The 19,749-nt window shown below is 38.7% G+C and overlaps 1 protein-coding gene across 3 annotated transcripts in view; it reads left to right on the top strand.

Moving 5' to 3' along the window:
* The first annotated feature begins 5,466 nt into the window (after positions 1-5,466).
* The window catches only part of quob (quattro b), a 51,921-nt gene continuing 37,638 nt past the window's right edge, over positions 5,467-19,749 (top strand). For all 3 annotated transcript variants that reach the window (XM_015044468.1, XM_015044469.1, XM_015044467.1), the window contains exon 1: positions 5,467-5,765. In XM_015044468.1, coding sequence (XP_014899954.1) covers positions 5,763-5,765 — 3 coding nt within the window. In that variant the 5' untranslated portion in view covers positions 5,467-5,762. The remainder of the gene's footprint in view (positions 5,766-19,749) is intronic.

Below are 19,749 nucleotides of genomic sequence, written 5' to 3'. Positions count from 1 at the left end.
AAAAAAAAATCAAAATTTAAAAAAAAATAATAAGGAAAAAAAAAATTTTTAAAAAAAAATTTTAAAAAAAAAAAAAAAAAAAAAAAAAAAAAGAAAACAGCTGGGGAACTCCAAAATCAGAAAAGCCCTAAGAGATTGGCAATGGAAGAGATGCGATCCCAGGGAAAAAACACAAATCCCCAGAGACAATGATGAGACAGCTGATGAGACAGATACTGGCAAAGACGGAGAAAAACAGGGGTGTGGACAGCTGACGATTTAGATTTTCTCACTTGTGGCGACTCTGTGGTCTTTTAATAAAACTCGGGTATTGTCTCGTGGTCTCTGTGTTTCCCAACACCACAGTTTACGCACATGTCAAGTTCATTAAAGCAGCTGTTTAATTCATTGCTGCTGGATCCGGTTACATTCCACTTTATTATAAAAATTCTTTTATAAATAAACTCTTCGGCTTCCTCCTACTGGCCGGTTTTCTCCCCTTCTTTTGCATCGGGTAGCATTTTTCCCAACCTCGGTGAACTGCGATGTGTTTACTCTTGACTGATCACGTGTGACAGAAAGCATGGAGTCGTCCCCTCCAGGCTGCCTCTTTCTCTCACACACCTGTTGTCCTCAGATTAACCTAAAACAACACTGTGTGTGTATGCAGCAGTTTGCCTCAGCAAGCATGCGAGCTTCTCTCCGTTTCCCATGGCCCGTGGCAGCAGGCGGTGTTTTCAGATACAGCTTTCCCCAAACACCATTGTGTCAACAGCGGGGCTGACCCAAACATCTAAAGTCGAGGATTAACCATTACATGCCGCCTCGGTGTAGTATTTGTGGGCATTCTTGCCACTGCTTTAATCCAGTGACCTTGTGAAAGTCACTGGCCTTGATTTAGTTTAGGATAAAAGTTTGTGATTTATTTTGCCTTGAAGAGAAAAAGGAAAGGGATCAGGATGGCGTTCTCAAGCCTGCAAGCTTCTCGCTTTTCCCTCCAAATACAACAACGGTCATGACGGGCAAACATTTGAATTTTACTTTCATCAAAGTGAAATGTTACATGTCTCCAAAAATGGAGATTTGTATCACTTAGTGCATTTGCAAATAGAAATTTTGCTTGCTATATATATTGATTTTGAAGAAATTGCTTGGTGAATTTTCCGAGAGCCTCTGGTCTTGCTGTGGAGTTTAAAGAAAAAACTTGAGCCATCAATTAGAAGGTAATCTTTAACTCAAGGTGGAGACGGAAAGGGGGGAAAAAAGAGCGAGGGACTTAAAGTTTCCAAAACACATTTTCTCTGCCAGCTTCTCACATCAGAACCTGCCACAATAAAAGCACGAGGCCTGCTGAATTTTAGCTGCCTGTCCACACAGCTCTCATCGTCAGTCCTTCATTGTAGCTTCGGACTGATGGGTTGGGGACTGATGGTTTCTGTTTCTTTTTTTTTTTTTTTTTTACTTTTTTTTTCTACAATTTTGCTGGCTAGTCTGAGAGCTGTTGTGAATTTAGCTCTTGCTTTCGACTCTGAACAACTACCAGCTGTGGCCAGCTGAGACTAAACCTCACTCTCTTTGTAACAACGAGGATTCAACCAAAAACATGTGTAACTGGTTAGCTTTGATGCTTTAGTTGACTGCCTAGAGGGATTCCCATGTAACAGTCACCGTTTTTTTTTGTCAGAAAAACGCACCTCTTTTGCATCAATACTCCACAGAAAAGGGATGATCTCAGTGTATGTATTTTAAGACCATCTCTAGGCAAAGATCTTGTTAGAAATAATAACAAGAAGGTTTTTTTTTCTCTGCTATTTGAGTGTCTGGAGTTCATTTGTATCAGAATTTGATGTTAAGTCGTGACAAAGGTAGATTAAGCCCTAACAGTTGGCGCTAAAGCAGTCTGTTTCCAAATGTGCATTTTGGGATTAAAAAAGCACAAGGATGGTATTATCTGAATCAGGCACATAAGGACCTCAGTGTTTTAGTGTGTTTATTCAGTTACAGCTCAAAAAGAATGGCTCAATTTCTCTTTTCCGTGTGAAAATGTGATGTTTTATCATGAAATCCCAATGGAAACAATGGTGTTAAATGTGAAAGCAGCTTAAAGTGAAAGAAGACAACAATGAAGTCATTCAGCTGGGATGACTGAAAATATAACAAACACACATGAATACATGAAGGCAAATGAAAGTCAAGTACAGACAACAACAAACATGCCCAGAATCCTGCTGACATCTGGAATGTTGCTAACTGTGCATTCTTTTCAGGAGACGTTGACGTTTTCTTCGGCAACTCAATGGAACTTTCTACTCTAAACATGCTTCTCATTGGCCTTTAAAGGAGCCAAATAAACATAAAAACACCCCACACCTACTAAGTGGACAGATAAGAAGCCCAAGACACATACTGCTTATGTTTTGCGAAAGCACATGTCAAATACCAAACCTTGGTTTCCTGCAATCCTTACATGAAAAGACTAAGCAGGAAATTATGTCACAGTCACAGGCTCAGATCGCCAGACACTGATAAGGTTTCTCCTCCTGGGAAAGAGAAACATGCAAGAGATAGATCCCTCTTTTGTCCTTTCATCATGTCCCATCAAGATATGTAAAAAGCTACCCGGACATCCTTCATGGAAGAAAAATGTCATATCAATGTCAAAGAGGCTCTTATGCAGAAATCTATGTGAGGCATTGCAAGATTACAACTCTTTACTTGAACAAGGCCCTAAAACTAGCAAAACTCTTTAGTATGTCAACGCTCCAATATTAATATAACACCATAAAGGGGTAAACTGGTATTACTGCATAGCTATCAAAAATAACTCCAAAACAAGCATAAACCCACAATTCACACAACAACCATGACTTAGAAACTACCATTAGTTTCCCCCAAGCTAGCTAATCTCCATACGTAGCATGAGCGGCAAAACTATCATAAAGCCTCCAAACTAGCATAACTTCATGATTTACACACACCCCCAAATACACACAATTTCTGACATGCAAACAGCTTATTGCACCTCAAATGAATTAACCTAAACGCTAAAGACTTGTTGTGGTCAGATAATAGATCCATAAAATAATCCTGGGAGTAGATTGCCAGGAGGCATGTTAGTTTTCCCAGACTTTTAATGGCCGCTGCTATGAGTATGTGATGTAGGAGTCATTCTTTATAGACTGTCAAGACATTCATTGCTATTTCAGTCCGTATGGGAGCTCGTGTGGGTAAACGCCGGTTTGATGTGAATCCTCGAAGGGGTCCGAATTACATTTTGTTCTCCGGGGGGATTCCTGTCTCATCAGGAAAGAATTGGACATGGAGCATGAGGGAGAATAGTTGGAGCACTCAGGTTCTTAGCTGTCTGTGTTTGTGCACAGAAGTGTTTATGGAGGGCTTGTGTGTTTATGTCTGCGTTTAATAAATTGCAGAACATGCACAAACCGGTAAGGGTGTGTGCGGCAGATTTCCTGTCCGGCCATATTTCCGGTACTATTGACGCTTAATCCTTGTGTACGTTCCTCTGTCTCAGTTTTGTCTGGTGCACAGTGTGTGAGTTATTTATGTGGTCTCCAATCCCCACACTCACTGACTCATGAAACAAAGATCTGCCCTTGATGGTGTAGATGGACAGCACATCTGGATTCCATGGGCAGAAGTGTATGCGTGCGTGTGTGTGTGTGTGTGTTGAGGGGAGAAAGGGGGCAGACTGTCTCCTCTTCCTGAAGAGAAGACAGTGAGCAATACTCTGAGACAACAATTTGTGCTTGTTGCTGGTGGTCAATCGTCTTCTTTTTGTTTCTTAGTGCTGCTTTTGCCCAGTCGCTGTCTTATATTTAAGTCATGAACACTGACATTAAGTCAGAAAATGGATGCCCGCAGTGCTTTAAGTGTCGTTCTGGCTTGTTTTGTGACCTCCTGGACGAGTCTTTAATGTGCTATTGAAGACGTTTTGGTGCACTGAACACTTATCCCTACATTAATCACTGTTCCTTGACCATGGTAATTCTTGATTTAAGAAAAGCAGTTGTGTTTTCACAAAGGGCAAGGTTGATTTGGGCAACTTTGTTCCCCTTAAAAATGAATGAATAAATAAATAAATTAAAAAACTTCTTGTTTTTACTTCGCATAACTTTGCTTGATGATCTGAAATGTTTAAGTGTGACAAAAAAAAGAAGCAAAAAACAGGAGTGATCCTACTTTGAAAATGCTTTTCAGTGTACTGTACGTCTTATAAATCATGTCACACCAGTGCGCCTTGTGGCTTGGCTAATGTGAAAATTTTTATTTGTTTGTCCCAGTGTGACTTTCAATGACAACGCTATTTCATTCTAGCTCTTCATGGCATGATGAAAGAGAGACAATTCAAAAGCAAATTTCAATGGCATGTAAATAAAACTGTGTAACTCATAGAATATCAGTTTCACAGCTTAGGGATAAAGGACAAATTAGCTTCAACAGAGTGCGAAACAACTCAGACTGAAGGGGGAAAGTTTTCTTTTAATACTTTCAGCTGAAACCTTACCTGAATCTTTGATGAAAAGAAATATTATGTTTCCTCAGATTTTATTTTTTTTTTTGTGTGTGTGTGGAAATATTCATGGATTTCCATGTAATTTCTGGAATTCAAATGGATAAACACTCAGAGGTGGAGGCCAGCTGTTAGCGAACCACCAGAATCACATGCATTCTCTGGGCTTTAGCCCAAAAAATAAATAAATGCTGGCCTGTCAATCTTTTTACACATGGAAAGCCACAATAGTGAATTCTTCTGCCTGCAATGGCAGCAGGTCCTGCCTGGGTTTCATTCAAACCTAATATAACTTGCAGCCTATGGTCGGGGCATATACAGTACTTTCCTCTGATCTTATGCAGCGGTATGACGGCAGTCCTGCTTGGCTTGGACCGCGGCAGGGAACCTTCTGTGCTCTCTTCTTTTGACGCTGGGCTAAGGCAGGTCAGTCTGCCCGGCGGACAACTGCTGAAGAGAGGAAATGAGAAGGCCTCAAGCAGACAGTGGAAGTCTATGAAGTTAGAAGAGAGAGAAGAAAGACTGACTTAGCCTCCTAAAAGCTGTCGGGGAGTAAAACACAAAGAAAAGGGGCCAAAAATGAGGGGCTGGATTTCTGCAGATCTGGGCCACAAAAAAAAAGAAAAAAAAAAAGAAAAAAGGTGCACTTCCTTCAAAGTGTGCTGATGCATGGGGAGGTTTGAGTGCACGGCAGAATGGGATGTGGAAATGTTTCGATTCCTATTTGGAGTACAGTTAACAGCCAGCGACTGTTTCTCTGAATGCTTTGTGTTTGGGATTGTGACATATTGCGTCTGCGGGTGTGTGATAAAGCATGCGCGATAAAGAGAGAGAGAGAGAGAGCAAAGAAAATCTCTGAAAAGCCTGGAGGGGGATTTTCCTCTGAAAAGGGAGCGCTTTTCTCCTCCCCCTCCCTGAACTCCTTTCCCCCTCTCGCCCCCCCAACCCGACGCTCAGAGGAGCTGGGGAAGTGAACTAGAAGTGAAAGAGGAGCTGGAGGATCAACAGGCAGCTCAGCAATGCACGTCTCTCTATTCCACAAAGTTAAAGTGCGTGAAGACTGGGGCTGACTTTTCTTCTTTTTCAATCAAGTCGACTCACTGTCATGCGGATGCTCTCCAGGCAGGGATATGCTAAACATGGCAGGTCTCCAAGCGCAGAGCCAAGTGGAGCTAGGTAAAGAGGATTATCAAGATCCAAAAATGAAGAAACTTTCTGCCCGCTAGAGGAGGGGGGGGAAACTCCAGCAATCATGGTAAAGTATCATGGAGACGTCGCCTCCTGTTTGTCCTTCCTGTTCATTGTTGTTTTGCGGTTAAAGCGAGCAAGTGCTCCACTGACCCATTAACTCAGACCTTGTGTTTTTTGTTGGACAAGTCTGCGGCTTTGCGAAGCATTTGTGGGTGAAGTTTAGCAGCCATGAATTGTTTACCCGCAGATCTTCCCCGCCAACAAAATAAATAAATCACCACGAATAACTTTACTTTCTTTTGCATTTTGACCGAGCTCCCAGGATCACCGAGTGTATTGTACCACTTCACCTCACTTGCTCTCTAGGTAGTAAAACTTACAGCACACAAAGTCTGCACAGTGTTGTTGTAACCACGCTCAGTGAAGGTTTTTGTTGTTGTTGTTTTCTGAACTCACTTGGTGAGACAGCTCACAACATCTGAAGCTTTTCAAGTATTTGCCTACTGGGAAAGAGAGAATGAAGCTCATTGTCTTTTGTGTTAAACATTTGAATCCTTTTGGGGTTAATTGACGCAGAAACCTCAGGATGTTGAGCAGCTTTATCTGATTTGACTCCTTTTTATGTGTTCAGTTGTGGCTCTCCAAAAAGTATCCACACCATTTTTTTTAATGAGTGGTTTAATCCCAGTTACAGCACTGTTAATTTAACAATAACAGGTCAGCCACATGATGGGAACGTTTTTATTAACCTGTGGTAAAGCAGTATCTTACAAAAGTATGCATGCCTCTTAAATCTTTTCCTATTTTGTCAAGCTACATGCAAAAACCTTTGGGATTTGATACCCTTTAAAAAAAAATCCAATGCAACTGGCTGCCTTCAGAGTCTGCATGTGCATGTGTTTGTGTGTGTGTGTGTGTGTGTGTGTGTGTGTGTGTGTGTGTGTGTGTGTGTGTGTGTGTAGCGTGACTCTATTATAGCAGAGGTAAGGCGTCTTGTAGGAGCTCTGGAAGAGTTGCAGCGATCCCAAGCTAATGTGAGAGAATCATTTAACTATTAGTAAAGGACTCTACCAACATGACCTTTCTAAAAGAGTTTCAAAAAGTCCAGTAGTGACAAAGTGACAAAAAGTCTAGTTTTTAATTTTACACAACTGTCACAAAGACGGCAATAAAAAAAATAAAAAATAATGTGGCAGAAGTTGTTCCAATCCAATTTGACAAAACATTCAATTTCTGGCCAAGGTGCAAAACACTGTGGAGAAAAAAAAAAGTATACGTCACATTTAGCATCCACAGTGAAACACAATGGTGGCAGTGTTATGCTATGGGGAAGCTTTTTTTTTTTTCAACAGGGACAGGGACGCTGGTCAGAACTGATTGGAAAATTCATGGAGCTAAATGCAGAGAAATCCTGCTGGAAAATCTGTGAAAGGCTCCAAAAGACTAACAGAGAAGAATGGGACAGAAGTTCAACCTCTGTAAAATCACTTATGAAATTGTTGTTCATGGACCATCCCCATCCGATCTGACTGAGCTTAAGATATTTTGCTAGAAAATTGGGCAAAACTTTCTGCATCTAAGTGTACAAATCACTCAGAGACATACACAAAAATACGTTTGACTACGACTAAAGTCTGAAGTAGTTTCACATTGAATCAAGAGGGCTGACAACACAAAGATCCTGTTCTGTTCAGATTTTTTACTCTTAAGGAATCCTGCAAACCATGCGTCATTTTCCTTCAACTTCGTAGACGTGTGCCGTTTCGAGCTGATTTACAATACAATTCCTACCAAATGTTGTTTGAATTTAACAAAGTGTAAGATATATAAGCGTATTTTGCAAGGTCTTGTAACTGTAACCTCTTTAACTTCCTTTACTGAAAGAAACATCTGAGTTGATGAATCTCAGTGAGACTCCTTATCAAAAGATTGAGTCAAAAGTCTAGACTGCAGTTTATCTGCCTCCGTATCCATAACTGCATACTTGTTTAACCAGCGTTCAGGCCCAAGGCTGTTTGTTTTGCTTAAACATGAGTGATTTTTCCCTTCATGACCACCCTGACTTACAGTCATTTAAACCTGAAGAGTCTAAAGCATCTGATTACTGCACCGTGTATGAGCAGGGCTTTCTATGTTGGGTAAACACTTAACAATGGAACAAAACCCAGATCCCTTCTCACTGGTGTGCACTGTACCTGCACTTGGTTACGGTTTGACATCCATTAGCAGCGGTCTTTCAATCAGGAGTATTAAGTAAGGTCAAGGACTTTCTTCAGCAAATCCCAAGAGAAGCAAATTTTGTTCCATTTCCTTGCTGGAGATATAGATTAAGTGCAGTAATAACCTGCTGTAAATGAGCAGTAAGGTTTTCAGGTCAGTCAGACATGATTATTCATTATTTATTTGTGTTAAGTCATCAATTGACACGAGAAAGAAAAAATACACAGAATGCAGTTTGACTTATGGTCTGTATATTGTAACCCGACTTCATGCAGTCACAGCTGCAATCCCCTCTCACAGCTATTAGTGAATTCCTGCTTTGGCTAAAACAAGTCACATCACATCTTTTCACATCATTTCACTTCCTTAATTCTGAAAACGCCATCCCTGGCTTTGCTTGCTCTGCATTCACTTTGCAAAGACATGCTGAGAAAATAAAACTAAAAAAGTTTGGAAATTATTCTTAATCTTGTAATTAAGATATTAATATCAGAAATCTGTGGCTTATTTGTGATCTGAGGTTTTCCTCTTGCTGATTTCAGATTTCTTTTTAATAAACAATCTATTTTGCTCTGAGTGGCTAGAAATTATTCATATAATTATTTATATTATGAGAAAGAGGAGACCGCGTGTGTGTAAGAGTAAACAAACAATTTGATGACAGATAGTTTACATTTTAAATTATATAGTACATTACTGGTCAGTACTATAGCATTGCTATTATTGCTATTATTACTAACATAGTCACTGTATTTATTCCCTAGAGAATGTAGATTCTTACCGTTGACATTTACGAAAGGTTGCCAACATTTAATCTAACATATTCCACAACATATAGAGCTTAAAACTAGAAAAGGTTTTCAAAAACTTTAATTTACCCATTCATGGTCCGTCCTGGTATTTAGAGAAAGTTTTGCTCTTTCTGTCTCTCTCAGTGTAAATAAACCTCAAACAGGTAGACATTATAAATAGTTTCTTCAATTTCTGTGATCGTCACACCTCACTGATTCAGACTTTAGCTGACATCAGTATCAACCTCCACACCGAAAAGTGTTGTTTCTATTGCAACCTGGTAGTCTTTTCTGTCTGAATAGTTATTGTAATTTGCCCTATTCCAGCAGCATGTACCCCTCTGCTACGACAAAAAGTTTTACTAATATTAATGTTAGTTTAGTTTTTAAGTAATGCTAGCGGCACCATGCTAAGTTTACCATCAGCAATGAAACCATGCTGAGCTTGAATCGGTCAAAAAATAGTCATAAGTCTTATTTCTTAGCCATTTTTAAAAATAAAATATGGCTAAAATTAAGGGTCAGAAAATTGCAGATGTTGTGATACATATAATCTGTTTGTCCCTGGAAATAAATTATAATAAATCTGGTTTCTGTCAGTTAAGTCAAGATACAAGTGATTTCTCTTGTATATTGGACAATTCATTAATTTTACATAATTGCAGCTGTAGAAGCCACAGTTTGTTACATACTGTATAAAATATTTTTTCCCCAGTAACATAACAAATAACATTCAGTCTGTTACAGGGTTAGGTTTTCAGATTTTATGTTTATTTTGCGATTATCCATAAGTGTTTGCGTGAACACGATCTGTGGTTCAACACCAGATATATACATGTACACTTACATGCTAAGGTTGTCAGATCAAGCTACTCAGATTTTATTTATTTATTTTTTCATATTCGTTGCTTGATTGTTGCGCCGTATCATTTTCCCCACCACTGATAAACCCACAAAGCAAAGGCTTGCCACATATTTTCAAAACCAAAGCAGAGCAACGTATTCATGGGAAAATCTTCATACTCTGACTGTCAGTGTACAGCATGTAGTAATCAAACACAGAGAAATACGTTGGAGCTATTTGGCATTTCCTTCCCATTAAAATTCACACAGGCTACCAAATCTTTTCGTAGTACATTCACAGAGAAATATCTAAAGTTTATCTTCAGTGTTTGCCAGACTCTTTTTCTTTTATCTCGAGGTGTGTTCTGGCATGCTGCTGGTTTTCACCAAACACCTTTGCCAGGTCAATGTATTTTTTTTTCTTCCATTTTCTAGTTGAGCAACAGATGATATGAAAGTAGTTTATTGAGCATTTCATAACATCTGGTAGCCGTGCACACAATGGGAGCATTTTTGAAGCACTTTTTTGACTTCATGCTTGTTCTGAATTGCAGCTGTGAGTCAGAGATTGTTTTCTCAAAAGAGACAGCAGATATTTCAGCTGAATCCTGACACATTGAGCTCATTGTTTTGAGACAGTTTCAGTATGACTGCCTGTTATAGTATTGTTCAGACCCATGACATTTCCAGTCTACATGCTAAACTAGTGTGCACTTAAACTTCTAGATATTGTATATCACATGATTTTCACCTTATAAACAAGTTTTACATTACATCCCAAAGATTTGGCAGTTTATTTTTTTCTCTTTTATTTTCCACTAATTTCAGATTCCTACTGAAAAACAAAATGAGCAACATATTAGTGCCTCCTAATAAACAGAGATGTGTTTCTATTGACTATTTTTATCGGTTGAAAAGATTTCAGATGGCAATTGACTCTGCTGAGTTAAGCAGGAGACAAAGCTGTCTCTTTACTAGGCAGAAGACACTTAATGTGAAAGAGGGATGAGAGACACTGGCCGCATGTTTTTGATTATATGAGTATGACTAATCCTGTCGTTTTGATTACGACCACAATTGCTCTGAGACAAAACCTCATTTCAAATGTGGTTTGCATGCGAAACCAGTTATAGAGCAGGTTTTTTAAGCCACATGTAAAAAAAAATCATGCTGAGTCAGACATGGAGAACCAAATGACTCACTTCAAGTCTGCACTCACTTTACCTGAGTACAAAACGTATTTCCTCTTGACTGTGGTTGTTGCCATCGCAATCCAAACGATTTCCTGGTAAGCTGCGTCATCTTATACTTTATGAGCTTGGGGTCATTTATGCTTCACCATAGGCTAAATCCTCAAAATGCAGCCGCAACAATAAGACGACCTCTTTAAGTGGTACGGTAAATGTTACTGGCACCAAATGATGAAATGAGATTTTAGCCATATTATTGGGAAGACTATAAATTCTCTCTCGCTCCCCGCCTTCCCGTTTTATTCATAAACAGTATTCCAAAAAATGAAAAATCCATCATCAGCAAAGAAAAACCCAGACAAAGGGCAGTTAAGTCTAACACCTACAGGAAACAATAAACCAGATGAAAAATTTGGCATTATCAGTGGGAAAAGTGATGTCACTTTTGTCACGTTTCCTATTTTGCCATGTATGCTAGCACACTGAAACGGAATGTGGAAAAATATTTTGTTGAACATCAATTCCTGTCACATCTTTAAAGTATGTGATGCATGTTTTTTTTTTTTTGGGTAGCGCATGTGTATCGGTATCAGAGGCGTGGAATTCAGCTTCCTGCTGCTTCAGAAAAGTATTACTTTTGCCATTATTTTGTCTTTTTTTTGTTACTTGAGGGTTAATTGGCGATTTCAGATTGACGTTTAATGTACAATGTCAGATAGATAAGCTGAATCAGTCAAAAAGTAGGTCAAACCATGTATTTCAGTTTTAAGAATTATGCATGCAGGTGTAAGTGAATTGTCATCACTGATGAGGACATAGCACAGTGTGACATTAAATGTTATCACAACAGTGTGGCTGGGATATATAGTAGCTATTAAGCAGTGGCAAATGTCTTATAGTTCTCACAAATCATTTATATAATGTCAGTTTCTATTTTCCACTGAATACCCCAAATAATCACCTTCCTAAAATAATGACCTATTTTTTTTTTTTACTTTTGCAAAAAAAGTAAAAAAAAAAAAAAAAAAAAGGCAAAAAAATCACTCTTTGAATTAAGTCATTATTTTAGGAAGGTGATGAAATGCTGCCATACAAACATGATGAAAAATGGAAAATGTTTTGCTGCTAATATATTCCTTTTCACCTTTGTTATGTTAAAAATATGAGTCTAATATTATAACAAGATGTCAGGCCCCTTTAATACGCAAGTTTTAAATCTCCGCCTGGATGTCTCTGCTTATTTTAATTGTACGCAGTTCTTTAAATGTCTTGTGAATAAATATATTTGTCCATTTACCCATAAAAACGGGAACTTCCAATATCTAGCAAGGTATTTTCGCAAAGTACCATCTATTAAAAGAGCGACCCTCAGATTAATTTCACCCCCTGCTCCGGCGGGAGTGAATTTACCGTAATAACCTGATATTGGCTGGAAAGAGCAACGTCTCCCCTTTCAGAAACCGTTGGAAATTTTCAGATAGCGCCAAGTGTGGCGGAATTACGGTACTGCAAATTTGGCTGGACCGTCGGCAATCCATTCGGTCTGGAAGGGTTAAAACAAACATCTTCACATCTGGGCCTGTGATAAAAGCTACAGCTCACTTCATCAGACATAGTTAACTGCTGCCAGCATATGAATATTAAGAAATATCACAAACATACAGTCTAAAAGGGAAATCACACAAGGGAAGCACTTCAGAGTCCAAAGCAAAATGAAGCTTCAAGTTCAACTTTGGGCTCCAGGGAAAACATCTAACTTCCAAATCTGAATGTGTTTATTGGCTGACAAAGTGAGCAGTAAGGCAGGTTAAAGCAGGCACAATATTCCCATAAAAAATCTGTATCGGTTACCAAATTCTCTTTATTAGTGCTGACCTGGTTAGCTTTTGGGCAGATCAACAAAACCAGACAGGGTGAAACCAGGCGGTGTCAAGTACTTTACGGCACATCTTTCCTTAAGTGCCACTTTTGCCTAGAGGTGGAATGAGAGCACACTCCGTTCAAAGGAATTTTAAGAGCCAATCGACAGGAAAACATAAACAAAAATCCTTTCAAAATGTCACATCAAGAGCTGCTACAACTTAATTGAAGTCAATCATCTTAACATTTATGTTCTAGGCAGTTTTTCTTCTCTAAGCTTTAATCGTTGCAGCAAATGACAAAAAAAAAAAAAAAAAACTCACTGCCAATGCATGCCTGACAGGTTGTTTATACTGTGGCTCAAATATGAGGTGAAACTTTCTTTAGCCTGAGCCTGGGGCGGTGTGCTCCAACCTGCAATTATTTGCTCACTAGCTAACTTAGCAAAAGGACGGTGGGGCTAGAGGCTAAAATGGTGGGGAAGAAAAAGAGAAAGCCAACTTTTAAAACAAATGCCTCCTGTCTATGCTGGCTTGCCCGTTTAGGTCATATCATGACCTTTGCTGGAGCCTGAAGCTCCTTCTAGAGTTTAATCACTGGCTGCTTTGGACAATAGCAAGAGGAAAGGGAATCCCCGTGTCGTGAATGTGAAGCGGAGGCAGCGGGGGAATGTGGTCGGCTGGAAATTGATCAAAAGCAACAGCCTCTGCAGAACCAGATGAGGTTGGGATTTATGCCTGACTGAATGCTCTTCAGTGTCCGACCGTGGGAGTAAATAGTTATTGTGAGCATGGCAATGGCTATGCTGATGTGCTGGACAGTGTAAAAACAAAAGTTAGTTAAGCAGTGACATAATTTGATCCTGATAGAGTACAACAACTCAAATACACTGTTAAGCAGACTTTAGCGGTGCTCATAACAGTTGCATATTGGTGTGTGATACTTGGTGACGGACTGTGTGAAAACTTTGTATCGTCTTCAGATGTTTTGCCCGCAGACACCAGTGAAGTGAGCAAGCTGATAAAATGGGGTCAGTGTGGCACCATCTATTGTAGTAAATGACTTTATTGGGAACTGTCATTTATGCTTTTCATGATTGCCAGCCTTGTTTGCGTAAAATCTGTTTTTTTATTTGACTTGCTGCTCTACAGTTTGTTTGTTGTTTAGTACTCAACCCAGATCGTGCTTGGATCCGTCTCCTTTCTTGACTCCACACCCGCATTGCTAATATTTCCAACACTGCTGTAACTAGGACAGTGATTGCAAAGTGTGCTTGCTGTTCGCAGACATCTTTTTCCTCAAACTTTTTAAATTTTATGGATTCGTTCACGCTTGCAGTTCATGTCTGTCATAAGGTGGAGTCTGTTTTATTGAGATGCATGAAAACAGTCAACCTCCCTCCCTTCATTTGGCTGACTGGACTTTCTGAAGTGGATCCAGCTGAGCCTTGCTCGGTAAATCTCAGGAGGTTCTACCTCATATATTACTAGCCAAACCACCCACAGTCATGACTTCCAGTAACGGAATTTTTTTTTTTTTTTTTGCTATTTTAGCAAGGGCAGCAAAACAGGGGTTTATATTTCATGTCATGAGAAGTGCAGGCGATTAACCCAAAAATGCTTATCGAGAGAGTAGAACGTGTTTTAACAAAGCTCTTTTTAGAATAAAATTGACTAGTACAGATTTGAACAAAGTATTTTAGATTTTAGCTAGAGCTGTTTGTTTAAATTTCATGCTAACTTTGTGAGGCAACTGCAGCGAACATTATCTTATACATGCAAAATGATTCTTCTCGTCACAGTTCTTTTTCCCCCAAACTTAAAGTATTCGCCTTTAAGCTTGACTAGACTCGTAGTTGCAGCTCACACCTGTTTTATCAGATGAAGTAAGACCAACGTAGCAACTAGAAAGCTCTGCCTGAGACTAATTTGATGAAACATGCTGTCACGGTATTGCAAGAGCTTTTTGCACAAGATCCCATCCAACCCTTACACATTACTGAATACAAATGGGGCAAATTATTTTTTTGTCTAACACTGCCACCAACACTAAATGTAGAGCACTAGATAAAACAGGGCTTGACTATCGTGCAGAAGACCAGATGACAGTGCACATCTAAAATAGGACTTTAAAATCTCTCTTCATTTCAAAATACATTTTTTCTACTTGTAAAATATGAATTGTTCCCTCTCTGTGCATTGATCCTTACATAGCTTAGGTTTATTAAACACCTAGATGTTAAAACCTGAGTTGAAAATTCTTGACTAGGGTTCCAAACATGGACCGTCTAACATCTGTTTGGTTGCCTTTTGAAGGACTCTAAACCTGACTGTTCAGTAAATGGAACTGTAACACTCCACTTTGAAAAAAACAAAGACAAATGCAGACAGATTTTAATCAATGCCTTTTAAAAAAAAATTGCAACCATTGAAAAAATTTAAATCTTTTGGACATATATTTAATAATGTTCAGACGGACTACATCTTAATCACAAAAGCCAGAGATCAAAACTAAGTCTGAGACATGAACTCACACCACTAATCAGGTTTTAAAGCTGACTGGTAAGAAAACTTCAAACCTCATTTCTGACAGAGTTGGGAGAGGCTTGTGTAACAACACTAGGGACATAAAATAGACTGTTAGTGGTTCATAAATATATTTTATTTCTGGCCATTTGTATTTATGTCAAACTGGACTCAAGTACTTTGGATAACTTTGAAATTTTTTTTTAACTCATTACGATGCACCCCACTCTTTATTTCCAAGCTTATATGAAACCTTGGAACAAATTCACTTACTAAACTTGACAACAAGGCTTTAAATACAGATTTCGTTGCTAAGAGTAAGGAGTTCAATATCTGAGGGTATTAACGCAGCTGTATTTTTTAAGCACATATTTATATTTCTAATGGGCTATGTTGATTTAAAAAAAAACAACTTAGGAGCAATTAATAGCAGCTAATTTTATTACATAAAATAGCATTCAAACTAGGCTAAAGGATAAAACAGTACATGATTTGCATTCATAACTTACAGTAATAAAAGACAAAAGCTGGCAGGCTTCCCTTGAGAGAAGGTTAATTACAGTCATTACAGATATTAAACTTCCATGAATGTGGAAAAAAATAGCAGACCTGAACTTCTCTGAAAACAGCAAGCATGCAAGAGTCTAATAACTGAAATATAACACATTCAGTGTAAAGCTGAGCTGCTCATCTTTGTGCTGTCCTTTATTAGAAATGTCCCCGGATACGGCGTTAGCTTTGCAGCGTACAGTAGAGCCCATATTTCAAGGGCTACGCGAGTCTTAAACAGCTGTGATGCATTACCGTTCGATCGTCTGCCTCCCACCGATTCTGCTCTCCGTTTCACAGGCTGTTGTGACAGATGTACACAATCAGGAAAACCGAAGGAATGCAATGACTAGCAGAGGTGCGCAGAGCGAGAAAAACTGCAGGTGCTCAGATATTGATGTTGAATTAAATCCAAGGACCCTGCACTGTCTGGTGAACGTTAACTCGTTTCAGCTCTCTGTGAATGCAAATGTTAAACATAGCTGAGAGATTTAAGGTGTTATTGCATTGTCCATAAACAACAGCTGAAGTCATCTTGCACTTGTTTTCAACATTTCATGTCCAGAGTGCAGACAGATGCTTCTGTCTCTGCCAGTTGTTCTCTGAGTTGACCAGTGTGAGGTCTTTGATGCTGCTGTGCTTTCTGTTTACTTTGAGCTCCCCAGGACCTGTTCAGGACCATCAAGCCTCACCAGGACTGGGCTTAAAGCTGGGTCCTTTGTCGGACAGGGGGGTTTACAATAACACGGCAGGCTACTGAGAACCGCTTGTATAAATAGATCGCCTGATGTGGGTCCAAAAGTAGTATCCTCAAATTAAGCCATCTATTTGACTAAACCTTTCTTTTTAATTTCACCTTTGTTTTTTTTTTTTTTGTTTGTTTTTTTTTACTGTAAAATTAAATATTGGTGCTCTGTAAAGGCTGCATTTGGTGTTCTGCCCAGACTGGGTAGCATATAAAAACAAATAATCCTTTATGTATTCATTAATAATTATTTAGTTTATGTGTGAGATGTGCTTTGGTTGTCAGTCAGTTTGGCAGTAAATATAACATATTAGTTGTTTCAGTTCGTATGTGGTGTTCATTGAATGCTTTTATAAGGCTTTGGCATCAGTATAATATTTCTCTCTTATGAGTTTAATTTATGTTTTTATTTTTTTGTTCATGGCAGTAGAGTTTCAAGCTGTGGGTGAGGTGATCGTTCCTTTGTTTACTTCCATTCCAGTTTACCCAGTAATCAAATTGACATCAAAATTAAATCAAATAGATTTATAGTCAGCTTCATATGTTGCTCATACCAAAACTGACTTGTGCATCTCTGGATTGAAAGGGACTATTGTGTAAAATCCTGAAATAAAAAAAGTCCTGATAGAAGAAACATTAAACAAATCAATGAGTATACTTCTGTAAAGTGTATAATTTTAGCAGAAGCTCAGTATTTTCACATTATGATAATTGTATTCATTTCATCATCAATTAGCACCAGGTGACTGTCTCAGCACCAGTAATTGTTTGCCTGTAAAATGATTCTTAGTCACCAAAAAAACAACCTTATGCGCCAGTGTCATCTACAAATGCCCTTAGAAAGTTTTGATCATGTTTTAATGCACTCTGGTTTAGTTACAGTATAAATAGCTATGAGCTACACACACAACCCTGAGGGATACCATACCAAATCAAGTCAACTTAATGATTATTAGTTTCACAACTTACTTTATTTAGTTTTTTTTTGAAAGCTAACCTGCTGCTCAGTGGTTACTAATTGTATCCATTTATTGAGAAGTTAATATTTTTAATGCGTTTTGTTTTGTGCTCATGCACACTTGTCTCTTTTAACTTTTATATATATATTCATTCAAATGCATGTTTTTTGTGTGAAAGAAACATTTCAAAATTTTGCTGTTTGAAGTTTTGGACTAATCATGTTACATCGTGTGCTACTGTTAAGTCACATGTTACCTCATATAGAGTACTATCATTTACTTTATAGCACAAGTGGAAAAAACCCATCAGTGCTTCACTTAGGCTTCCACATTATTGAGCTTTACCAACACTTAATGGACTTGTGTATACATTCTTTCTAAACACAGAAGGGAAAACACAACTTTGAAAAAATAACTCAACGTATCTGCAGACTAAACCTTCAAGAGCCCCGTCCTCATAAATACAAACTACAATTTTGTGCGCCAAATGCTAAATTCATGGAACATTTCGCAGCCAGCTGACATGCCAAGCCCCAGATTTATTTTTACTGTAGCTGCTGCTGTGCTGCAGCTACAGTCGGATCAAAAGTGTTGTGTGTGCGCTCGACTATTTCACTAATCTAATCGCAGATCTCGAAACATCCCCAACTCGAAGCCGAGCTTACTGTCGGATGGGTTCACTGAAATGCTTTAAAGACACTCTCCTTTCATCTGAATTGTTTCCACATGCTTGGCCGCTCTTCACTAATAGCACGGCTGCTGCTGATACCTTGACCTTGCAGACATTTGGAGGATTACTTCTCAAAAAGCGTACTTACGGTGAAAACCGGCTCCATGTGGAGTACTTGACCCAAAATCTGTTTTACAGACAGCTGAGTCTTTGAGGGCATTTGTGACTAGAAGAGATGCTCCTGTCACCTCGATCATCTGGTGACCCTGGTCAGCTGAAAATACAGTAACTTAAATTAGCCATGTCCAGGTCAGGAAAGAAGTGAGCAGAGCAACACAGGGAGTACTTAGTCATATTTATAATAAAGAAAAAAAAATACATAGCTTTGAGTAGTCTTGTGTTTTTCCCTTGCTCGTGTTCCCTACAGTGATAAAGATGACATCCAAAAGTGTACTCATGCAGAAAACCGTGCAGCCATTTCCTTCTTTATTTGCCCAGCTCTGAATCCAAAACCTCTTTGAGGAGACTCCAGGCAAGCACAGCAATGAGTCAAAGGTTGGCAAAGCATCTGTTGTTTTGCTCTGAAGTGTATTTACTTTGGAGTTGTTTGGACCACGAGGACTTTCCTTAATGAGTCACAGTTAAAATGTTTTGAAAATGTCACAAGTGGAGACACAGACAGTCTTTTTAGTAATTCATGATCTTCTCGGTGTGCAGCGCAGCAAAGCAAATGTATGTGACCAAAGTTAAGTTGCTCAGAATTTCTAAAATGCCACTGCCAAACTTTTGAATGGCATAATAACAAAAGTACAGGTATGAGACTCTGTTTGAAGGTAGTGTGCAGCTTATATATTTCCCGTAGTTCTCTTCAGTAAGTGAAAATCAAAATGAGTTAGTCTCAGCGTTAACAGCTAGTCAAAGAGAAGTTTTTATTCAGAAAATGTAGGAAAAAAAGTCCTCTGTGGTCTCGGCCCCTCTAAGACTGCCATCAGTTACCAAACAAATAGGATTCATGCTGAATAAACCTCAATTAAATATCCTGAAATGTCCATTTTTAAGGATAATATTCTGACATTTTAGACAAAGCAATACTTTTTTGTGATGCTGAGCTAAATGCCTGCCATTAGTGTTTTAGCAGAATCAGTTTATCTGTGAATCAGTTCAGTTTATATAAAATACTCAGAAATGTAAACATGTGGTTAGCTAAAAGTAGTTTATTGGTGTGAACATCTTCGTCCTTTTCAGCGAATGAGATAAGTGAACTCCCACATAAACAGTCACTACATCGCCGCACATTCCTGTGGGATCTCGGCCTCTACGATAGCACAATGTGTAAAACTTGAAAGTGTGCAGTCTGCCACTTCTCTTTAAATCATGTCCAACTTTTTTACTATTTCCTGCTCTGTTTTCGAGTTACATTTTAAAAGTATTCTACTCTGGGTAGACAGCATGTCTAGCTCCTATTCACGCTGCAGACTTCTTTGGTGGTGAAAGACTTTCCTTTGTTTTGTTTTTTTGTTTTTTTCTTTTTAGTCATATTCTTACTCCCCTTTAGATGTGTAAATCTCACAGGGAGCTGATCCAGCAGCTCAAGACAGCCAAGACTGTGAAATTCTCCTCTAACTTCAGCACCAAACAAGAAAAAAAAAAAAAAAAAAAAGAAAAAAAAAAAGAAAAAAGAGGGGGTCTGGGCACG

The sequence above is a fragment of the Poecilia latipinna genome, unplaced genomic scaffold (assembly GCF_001443285.1).
Source record: "Poecilia latipinna isolate Pla-1442-1.1 unplaced genomic scaffold, P_latipinna-1.0 Scaffold677, whole genome shotgun sequence".
In the NCBI taxonomy this organism is placed as follows: Eukaryota; Metazoa; Chordata; class Actinopteri; order Cyprinodontiformes; family Poeciliidae; genus Poecilia; species Poecilia latipinna.
Note: the sequence above shows the minus strand (reverse complement) of the source record. Positions and strands in the feature narration are given on the sequence as shown.